Consider the following 10,659-nt stretch of genomic DNA (forward strand, 5'->3'; position numbering starts at 1 on the left):
AGAGCCCTCCACATTGGAGAACATGTTTAGCATTTTTAACCTGTATAAAGTGCATCCCAAAAATAGTTTGGATTATAATTAATAAGATTTCTTACACATGCAATACATTCCTCATAGATGTGTCTGCACTACTGTTCAAAAGTTGGGGGTCGTACAGATTTTATAATAATTTTGAAAGAAGTCTCATGGTCACCAAGGCTGCATTTATTTGATCAAAATACAGGATATTATTACGATTTAAAATAGCTGATCTATTTTAATATATTTAAGAATTTAATATACATCTGTGATGTCATATCGTTCTAATATACTGATTTGGTGCTCAAGAAACATTTCTTATTATTAGCAATGCTGGAAATAGTTTTTTTCAAGATTGTTTGATGAATAATTTTTTTTTGTTGCAAAAAGGCAGAAGACTTTACTGTCACTTTTTTTTTTCATTTCTTTTTATTTGGGATCATAGAGCATATTACATTCAAGTAGAGTACGTTTTAACCCCCTTTTTTTTACATTAACAAAGAACAAATAAAATAAAATAATACAAGTAATCAACAGCGATGCAAAAGGGAAAAAATAAATAATAATAATAAATAAATAAATCATGTCTCACATACAAGTGTCATCACCACTAGATCCATTGAAGTGTTGAAGTTCCATTTTCAAAACGATCCACACAATCACAGGTACATTGTAAGCAATTATGTGGTCATGCAAGGTTAGTTATATGAAGAACCGGTCGCCAGATGTCCAGAAATCCGTCATTGTTATCATGTGGGAAATATGTAAGTCTCTCCAGAGGGAGTATCCTCAAGACCTCTGTGTACCAGTCCTCAATTGTAGGACAGTCACTGGAAATCCAAAATTTCAAAATAGTCTTTCTTGCCACATAAAGAAGAATTTCCGTCAGTTTCGCGTTATGCTTGTCCCTTGCATTGTCCACTTTAGCAGCAAGAACACAATTACTGTCACTTTTGATCAACTTAAAGGTCCCGTTCTTCGTGATCCCATGTTTCAAACTTTAGTTAGTGTATAATGTTGCTGTTAGAGCATAAATAATATTATAAAGCTCAAAGTTCAATGCCAAGCAAGATATTTTATTTAACAGAAGTCGCCTACATCGAACGGCCCGTTTGGACTACATCCCTCTACTTCTTTCTTTAATGACGTCACTAGAACCGTTTTTTGACTAACCTCCGCCCACAGGAATGCTCCCTCAACTCTACCGAAATTCGTTTATGTAGGCTACTTGCGCACTTCTTATAACTTACTGTTTACTCAGCTCTTATGGTGATTTTCTGAAGTAAAACTGACGCTTCATCTTTTGTGTGATGTACAATAAACTTTATTAAACTCATCAGTATATGTTTGATCATCATTCAGACAGCAGACTTGTAGGCTATTAATAAATAATGGATACATACAAGCAGATGACAAATACGTTATAATAACCGTAATTAAACTACTAAACTATACCTGTTTCATCTCTATACAGCACTCTGACTCAGTAGGCATTATTGTCCGACTCGAAATGAACACCGTTACTGAGAGTTTCTGATATTATCATCATTCCGTGAGATGAAATTTTCCTCAGACTGAGTGCGAGCTCGTGAAGCTCCGCCCCCTGGGTCGTCCAGCAGCAACTTATTTGCATTTAAAGGGCACACACTAAAACAGCGTGTTTTTCTGAGCCCCAAAAAATGACAATTTAAACATGCTGTAAAAAATGATCTGTTGGGTATTTTGAGCTGAAACTTCACATACACACTCTGGGGACATCAGAGACTTATTTTACATCTTGTGAAAAGGGGCATAATACGGGACCTTTAATGCATGCTTGCTGAGTAAAAGTATTTTCAGATTTTTGAACAGTAGTGTACATCTGTGCGAGCAAAATCTTATGCTCCTTTATTTTAGTTGCAGATTTATTTTCTAAAACCCATAAGAATCTATGAGTTCAAACCAAAGACTTCTGGAAAACAAGTGCAGAAGTTTCTAAATTGTTCAACAACTAGTTCCAAAATCTAATTTAATAACACTGAATAAACATGAACTGAATAAACATAAAATGATGGAATAATGGGCTACATAACTATACCAGGAATGTTTTTTTTTTCTTCTTCTTCTTTGGCTTTCAGTCCTAGCAAAACAATGTATTGGGGAAAAAAAGTATTTTTCTCAAAAGTAAAATGGCTTGTGTCAGAATATTGGATCATTGGAGTGGATTTGGATGAACCCTTGATACCTCCCGCTCATCCAGCCAATATATCATCTGATATTGTCTTATACTGATATACTATATGGAAAAATATAACCCAAAGACCACACCTATATGTGGGCGTTGAGCATTTCATTTTAAAAATTGACACCATTCAGACACAAGGGCATCAGTGAGATCAGGTACTGCTATATCTGGCTCACATTCGTGTTCAAATTCATTCCAAATCTGTTCAGGAAAGTTCAGATCTGAGTTTTGCACTGGCCAGTCAAGTTTTAATCAATGACTAAATTATTTCTTGCTTTGCTCTGGAGGATTGCCATGTTGGAACGGAAAAGAGTCCTGCCAAAGCATTGCCACAAAATGGGAAATGCACAATTCTCAAGAGTGTCATTGTGAGCTGCAGCATTAAGATTAGTCTTCGCTGGAATTAAAGGGCCTTGCCAAACCGTTAATTAGAAGAGGGTGTCCACATACTTTTGGTCCTATAGTGCCTCATCTTATATCTCCCATGTGAACAAGTGATTTACATACAGATGGAAAGCTTGTAATAAGGCTCTTTATTACAAGACAAGAATTTAGGCTTTTATTTACATATAAACATTCATCAACTCACATATCAGTTATGTTAAACAGAAGAATAGTCAGAAGAATTCACATCCAGTCTAACACTACTTAATTTTTCAATCTCAATGTTCTTCGTAGGTGGTGCTCCTGGAGGGTCTCGAGAGGGTACAGTCTTTCTTCCAAAAGAACAGTTGTCGACTCCCTATTAGTCCCAGTCTGGTGTCAAAAGAGCTGAATATCAAGGTGAGCGCTTAAATCATGACAACAAGATTAATCCTGTCGAACCTACAGTCTCATTCGGATTATCTGCTCAGGCAGTTTTATAAAGGCCTCAAAAACGACACATCCAAGGAACAGATTTCTTCAGTTCTTGAGTCATGCCTGGTTTTGTTCCGTTTTGCTGGGAAGCGTTCACATGTGATTCACTTCCTTATCATCCTTGCTCGCTCCCCCTCTCTTCCTGTTTCAGATCTAGAGATTTGCACAGTCAACAAAGCCTAAACAGTGTCACTGAACTCCATCTTTTCTCCTACCCCATTTTCAATGCAGAACCTCTTTGTTGCCATGTTGAAGCAGTAAATCTAACTAAAACCCTGAGGCTGATGTTGTGCTTTTGTAACATGGAGCTGCTTTGTTTCCTTCCCTTGAATCTAGTCCTGCTCCTTCTTCAATTCCAACGCTGTACCTCTGAAGATTGCACTGGTTAACGCAGACCCACTGGGAGACGAGATTAACGTCATGTTTAAGGTGTGTGTATGGTAAAGGTGCCTCCATGGTGAGAATGCATAGCTGCTAAGGTTTGTTATAGTTTTACAATAAATTAGTTTGACAGTAGTTACAGAGCAGTCGGTTTATTTTTATATTAATTGCAATGGTAAGATCATCTATTGAACTTAAAACATAAACATGTATGATTGATGGAAATTGGTCTTGGCGTTAAAAATGGGCCGCACACAAAAAACAGTATTGAAACCCTTTTCTCAGTCATGAATATGCCCTCTAGTGGTCGAATCAGTAGTATTAAAAAAATCTTGTACTTACTGTACATTTAAAGCACAAAGTGCTTAACTCTTTTTTTGGAGTTATCTCCAAACAGCTTATCCGTCTTAACTGCAATTTAGGTTGGAGAAGACCTGAGGCAGGACATGTTGGCGCTGCAGATGATTCGGATCATGGATCGGATCTGGCTGCAGGAGGGACTGGACCTGCGCATTGTCAACTTCAAATGCATCTCAACCGGTAAAGATAAAGGTAGGTTCCATCTATTCAGCTGTTTTCCAACTAGGAAAAATAAATAAATAAATAAAAAATATTAGGGCTGGGGAAATTAACGCGTTAATCTTTGCGATTAATTTGAGATGCTTAACGCGTAAAAAAAAAAATAACGCAATTAACGCAGCACTTATTTTTATTTTTTTTTGCTTCGTTTTAATGACTTCCTGTTGCGGCTGCTATTGAAAAGGCCGAAAATATGCCGTCCCACCCCTGTGTTAAATTGATTGTTGATTGATTATTGAAAAAGAATAATATATTGATATATTGATGTTTAATATTATTTTAATACAGGGCTATTAATTAGGTTATTCTAAGTTTAAATATTGATGATTACAAGCTTGGGGGAAATGCAATTAATTGCAATTAATTACAGCAAATTTTGCAATTAATTAGTTATTTTTTTTTAATCGATTCCCAGCCCTAAAAAATATATATAAAATACTTTTTGTTGAATGATTTAGCATTCAAAAGTTTGGGGTCGGTAATGTTTTTTTTAAAGAAGTCTCTTATTTTCACCAAAGTTGCATTTGTTTGATTAATAATACAGTAATGCGGTAATACTTTGAAAAATGATTACAATTTAAAACAGATGTTTTCTATTTTAATATATTTTGAAATGTAATGTCGATGTTGAAGCTGAATTTTCAGCATCATTACTCCAGTCTTCAGTTTCACATGATCTTTCAGAAATCATTTGAATATGCTGATTTGCTGCTCAAGAAACATTTATTTGTATTGTAAATGTTGAAAACAATTGTGCTGCTTATATTTTTGTGGAGACTGTTATAAAAATTTTAGGATTCTTTAATGATAGAAAGTTTAAAAGAACTGCATTATTTAAGCACATATCTTTTGCAACATTATCAATGTATTTATTATCACATTTACCAAGTATTTACATTTATGCATTTGTAAGGTACACATTTACATTCTTATCAGTTCTTGCTTTCCCTGGGAATCAAACCCATGACCTTGGCATTGCAAGAGCCAGTGCTCTGCTGTTTGAGCTACAGGAAAGATAAAATTAAATCATAAAGAGCCCAAATTTTTGAATTTGAATAAATAACTAATGTATAAGTTCCCTGTAGGTACATCAAAAATTGCCTATTTAGTTCTACGAAACAGAGAGATTGTGGAAAATGGGCATGAAAAACCAGTTTCTGACACTTTGGTGCAATAAAAACATGATATTACAGTATTTTACTGTCACTGTGTACGTAACTTCAGCTTATATTTTATCTTCACATTTGTTTTTGCTTTCACAGGAATGGTGGAGTTGGTGCCGTCTTCTGAAACGCTGAGGAAGATTCAGGTGGAGTACGGAGTGACAGGCTCCTTCAAGGACAAACCTCTTGCCGAGTGGCTTCGCAAGTATAACCCTGCTGAGGATGAGTATGAAAAGGTACATTTTTTTAAACTGGATAATTATCCATGGCAGCTTTAGTCGAACCAATTACGTGTGTGTAGAATTCAGTTTTGATCTTAATCCAAACCGTCTCTTATCAGGCCTCAGAGAATTTCATCTACACCTGCGCAGGATGCTGTGTGGCCACTTACATCCTAGGCATTTGTGACCGCCACAACGACAACATCATGTTGCGCTCCACCGGCCACATGTTCCACATAGACTTTGGGAAGTTCCTGGGTCACGCACAAATGATTGGGAGTTTTAAAAGGTGAATGAGGTGTTACACTACAAGACTGCACAGTTTGTTGTATTCGTTTAGTTTTATTAATCCGATCTTGATGCTTTCCGCTCTGCAGGGACCGTGCACCGTTTGTCTTAACCTCTGATATGGCTTACGTCATCAATGGAGGCGAGAGACCCACTAGTCGCTTCCAGCTTTTTGTTGACCTTTGCTCACAAGCCTACAACTTGATACGCAAACACTCCAACCTCTTTCTCAACCTGCTGTCCCTGGTAATGCACTGCAAACAAAACAGTCATTTGTGTGTCATCCGTAGGGTCTTGTGTCAACAGGAAGGGCTAGTTGTGTAAATGTTTTTGATAATAATGATACGTCATTGCACAACCCTGTTGCTGTTTGCATAATTTTCTTTTCTTGCTTTACTGTTTACTTGTTTATTGATCAGTTTTGTATTTGTGTGTTTTACACAGATGACACAGTCGGGTTTACCAGAGCTGACTGGAGTCCAAGACCTCAAATACGTGTGTGATGCTCTTCAACCCCAGACTACAGATGCAGAGGCTACCATTTTCTTCACAAGGTAGATTTCTACTAAACAGCTATAAAACTAGATGATTATTATTGATAATAATAATAATTAATAATAATATTATGAACTATCAACTATATTATTCTTTTGCTCTCTAAATAAATTATTTTCTCCTATCATGTTACTTTAAGGAGTCTTCTTCAATAGGTTTACATGCATCCAAGGTTAAAAAACACTTGTTTTCTCATAATACACAATGCTGTATCACTTCTTTTCTCACAGTGTCTGAAACAGTTCAATAAAGCAGTGTTTCTCAACCCTGCTCCTGAAGGACCCCCAACACATGTGATAATGAGCTGATGAGTTGAATCAGGTGTGTTTGATTAGGGAGACAAAGGAAACGTGCAGTGTTGGGCATAGATATCATATATAAACGCTAGATGTCTCATGCGCGCTGCTGGCCAATGGAGGTCGACGTCCGCACGTGGCGGCCATCTTGCCACAGACAGCTCGCTCACTCGTTTAATGGTGCATGTACTTTTAAATAACCATAACTTGCTCAATTTTCTACCGATTTTCAAACGGTTTGGTTTGTTATAAACGTCAGATATGTAGTTATGACACTGCATACATATGAATAATTATAACATACATGTTCAAACCGTTTGTAAATCCGTCAAGATTTCAGCGAGATAAGAGGATTTGTGTGCGTGCTGATCATTCACCTTACATTAAGCCTGCCTGTGACAAGATGGCCGAACGGTGATGCCGGAAGTGACTGCGCCATAAGACATCTAGCGTTTATATATGATATCTATGGTGTTGGGGGTCCTTCAGGAGCAGGGTTGGGAAACACTGCAATAAAGGATTCAGTCTCTCTAAACCCCTCCTTTCCGAGAGACTACTCTGCTCTGATTGGTCAGATGGCCCAGTCTGTTGTGATTGGTCTATCCGCTTACAGCACGTGTCGGAAACAAAATGTCCATTACCATATCTGAATTTCAGCTCCGGAAGCTTCCTCCGCACTTAATACAGAGTGATACAAACCATGATGGCGTCAGTTTTACCGTATCAATTCGCGTGCAAGTCCTCATCCTCTGGAAGTGCAGGCAAAGAGGATTCACAGCAAAAATGTGTCTTCTCGACATATCAACAGTACGAGCCAAACTCTTCCAGTCTCAGCTACTACTACAGTGTTTTAGGGCCGGTCAAAGTAGATGTTGTTCGCAGGCAGCCAATGAAGACCATAGGCTGGCATTATGCAAATTTGTTTCAACCCTATGTAGGTTTGAGCAGGAAATAATGCTGGAATTACTGACTATTCGGTTAATTTATCATGCACTTTAATCTTTAAAACTTTGCAGACGTTAAACATTTACAAATCGCTACATGAAAGGTAATATCTGAGATCACTTTAAAATATGTCTCTATTCTTCCACCTTTTTTCTTGCAGGTTGATTGAATCCAGTCTGGGCAGTGTGGCCACAAAGTTTAATTTCTTCATCCATAATCTGGCCCAGTTGCGTTTCTCTGGCCTTCCCTCCAATGATGAGCCCATCCTCTCGTTCGCTCCCCGCACATACACCATAAAGCAGGACGGCAGGATCCGGGATGCGTCCGTATTTTCATTTCACAAGAGATACAATCCAGACAAGCACTATGTAAGTGATTTTAAAGAGGATTTTATAAAGCAGTTCTCAGTTTATTAGCCTTGATTACCTCTTTGTATGATGTTAGTAATAAGGAAATCACATTTTTGATCTTAAAGAACACCTGTTTTTTTACACCTCTTTCTTTCAGACGTATGTCATACGGATCCTTAGGGAAGGTCAGAATGAGCCTCAGTTTGTCTTCCGCACATTTGATGAGTTCCAGGAACTGCACAACAAGTTGACCATCCTTTTCCCTCTCTGGAAGCTGCCAGGGTATGTGAATTTTCCTCTTGTACCGTGGTTCGTCAAATCCTGCATTTCATTGTTCCTAAGAATCTTTTTCCTGTTTCAAGATTTCCTAATAAAATGGTGCTGGGACGCACACACATCAAGGATGTGGCATCCAAGAGGAAGGTGGAATTGAGCAGCTATGTGCACAATCTGATGAGGAGTTCAACAGAGGTCACCCAGGTGAACAGTTACTGCTTTAAAATATTATCATCAAATATCATTTTAGGGTTTTATTTTTTTTAACCTCTGTGTAGTCATCTGATTATTTCACTCCATTTCAGTGAATATTATATATATATATATATATATATATATATATATATATATATATTTCAATATACATTGCTCTACAATAACATGATCTGAATCGAGAAACCACTCACCAAGGCTGCATTTATTTGATCAAAAAACAGTAATATAGTGAAATATTATTAAAATTCTAAATTGCTTTATAATTTTGCAGAAACCATGATACTTTTTTTCAGGATTCTTTGATTTAATAGTAACAAAATAAAGGTCTTGACCGTCACTTTTTATCAAATTCTAAGTAATATTTCTTTAAAGTCCCACTGCAGTCATATTTCAACATTATTTCTAGTGAAAATAATTTATTCATTCCTTAAAATACTTACTGTCACCAAACTTTTCAATGGGTGTTTAAATAAATGAATGTGACTGAGATTGATATTCTTTTTTTTCTTAGTGTGATCTTATCTACACCTTCTTCCACCCTATTGCGAGAGATGATAAGATCGAGGGGGTTGACGGACTCTCAAAAACTCCAGGTATGTGTGTCAAGTTACTTTCACTGGTTTCATATATTTGGTACAACATAATTAGTTTTCATGTATTTGATGTTGTATTTCCAGACATGCCTCCAGTGAGTCCCACCACTGGCCGCGTGGAGGGTGAGGTGAAGCTGTCAGTGTCCTACCGAAACAGTACGCTCTTCATCATGGTCATGCACATCAAAGACCTGGTAAGAAATGACGATAGCGTCTGTCTTCAGACTGATCCCGGATCCTGTGCATTCTGAAATCTCATCTGTCCTTCTCCCAAACACAGATGTCAAATGACGGAGCAGACCCAAACCCATATGTGAAAACCTACCTTCTCCCAGACCCCCACAAAACCTCCAAACGCAAAACAAAGATCGCGAGGAAGACTAGGAACCCGACGTTTAATGAAATGGTAAGCTAAGCCTTCCTGTCTGATCATGCATGATCAACTCGGCTCTATTCTAAAGCTGATAAACTACTTCCTTCTCTCTTTAACTGTAGCTGGTGTACAGCGGCTACAGTAAGGAAACCCTGAAGCAAAGGGAACTTCAACTGAGCGTGCTCAGTGCAGAGTCTCTGCGAGAGAACTGCTATTTGGGTGGCATAACCCTCAGCCTTAAGGACTTTGACCTGAGCAGAGAGACCGTCAAGTGGTACAAGCTCACCATGGTGCCCTACTTCTAGATACAACCATCCCTCCCCACCAGTCGTCCACAAAAGGTGATGTGACTGAAGCAATAGCCCTTACAGGACATCTCGCATTCCCCCAGCATCTCTCTCTCTCTCTCTCTCTCTCTCTCTCTCTCTCTCTCTCTCTCTCTCTCTCTCTCTCTCTCTCTCTCTCTCTCTCTCTCTCTCTCTCTCTCTCTCTCTCTCTCTCTGACACTAATCAAGGTTGAGTCCTTGTTTAATACGTGTTCTGTACATTTGGAACTTAAGAGGACCAAACGGCTCACTTAAAGAAGAGTTTATATTATTAATTCTATTATTATTATTATTATTATGAAATATATATAGAGAGATTGACACTTGTATTTTTAAAACTGCTTATTTTTACACTTTCCTTTTCTACATATACAAATAAGGAACATTAAAAGTCTGTAAGGTTTTGAGCTGTCAAAACAAGCACAGCAGAGTTCACTGTGCTTTTGATAACGTGCCAAATGAACTGAACAAACTCGAGACCACTTCCCTTTAGGGAACAATAACAGGGTGCCTTCACATGCTCTTCTTTCAGTTTTGCTTTTCTCACTACTTTTGTGGTTAAAAAAAGCCCTGTTTTGTAAGATGATGCAACAGTGAATTTGTATAGTGAACCCTCTTTGAAAAGGGAACGGCACCTGTGGCTCAAAGCTACTGCTAGAGCTCATCTGAATCATAATCTATGAGTTTACCAGCAGGCATTTTTAAAATTATGTACATTGATGTTCAAGATTGTCATCACTCACTCTGCAAATAGTGACTTGATTCGCTGTTTATGACTGTTAAAAATACATTTCGAATGGATATTAACATGGCCAGTTATTTATTGGTTATCTTTAACCTGACCGAATCAATGTTTGCTGTAATTCTATCTCTCTCTCTTAAGAAAAATTAAATGTTTTTGAACACCTCTCTTTGTGATTTATTTGTTCTGAAGTTTCTTTAATGGATTAAAATATACATAGCCAGTAGGGGGCAGTCAAGAAACACAAAACTGTTT

At 37.6% G+C, this 10,659-nt stretch overlaps 1 protein-coding gene across 1 annotated transcript in view; it reads left to right on the plus strand.

Moving 5' to 3' along the window:
• The window catches only part of pik3c2a (phosphatidylinositol-4-phosphate 3-kinase, catalytic subunit type 2 alpha), a 40,497-nt gene extending 30,665 nt beyond the window's left edge, over nt 1-9,832 (plus strand). The window contains exons 20-33 of the mRNA XM_084123750.1: nt 2,921-3,025; nt 3,437-3,529; nt 3,904-4,033; nt 5,323-5,459; nt 5,564-5,733; nt 5,822-5,978; nt 6,177-6,286; nt 7,689-7,896; nt 8,036-8,160; nt 8,241-8,358; nt 8,882-8,963; nt 9,048-9,157; nt 9,244-9,369; nt 9,459-9,832. Of these exons, the coding sequence (XP_083979876.1) occupies nt 2,921-3,025; nt 3,437-3,529; nt 3,904-4,033; nt 5,323-5,459; nt 5,564-5,733; nt 5,822-5,978; nt 6,177-6,286; nt 7,689-7,896; nt 8,036-8,160; nt 8,241-8,358; nt 8,882-8,963; nt 9,048-9,157; nt 9,244-9,369; nt 9,459-9,641 (1,854 nt within the window). The 3' untranslated portion in view covers nt 9,642-9,832. The remainder of the gene's footprint in view (nt 1-2,920; nt 3,026-3,436; nt 3,530-3,903; nt 4,034-5,322; nt 5,460-5,563; nt 5,734-5,821; nt 5,979-6,176; nt 6,287-7,688; nt 7,897-8,035; nt 8,161-8,240; nt 8,359-8,881; nt 8,964-9,047; nt 9,158-9,243; nt 9,370-9,458) is intronic.
• The last annotated feature ends 827 nt before the right edge of the window (nt 9,833-10,659 follow it).

This window comes from Abramis brama (assembly GCF_963993115.1).
Source record: "Abramis brama genome assembly, chromosome: 9".
Taxonomy (NCBI): Eukaryota; Metazoa; Chordata; class Actinopteri; order Cypriniformes; family Leuciscidae; genus Abramis; species Abramis brama.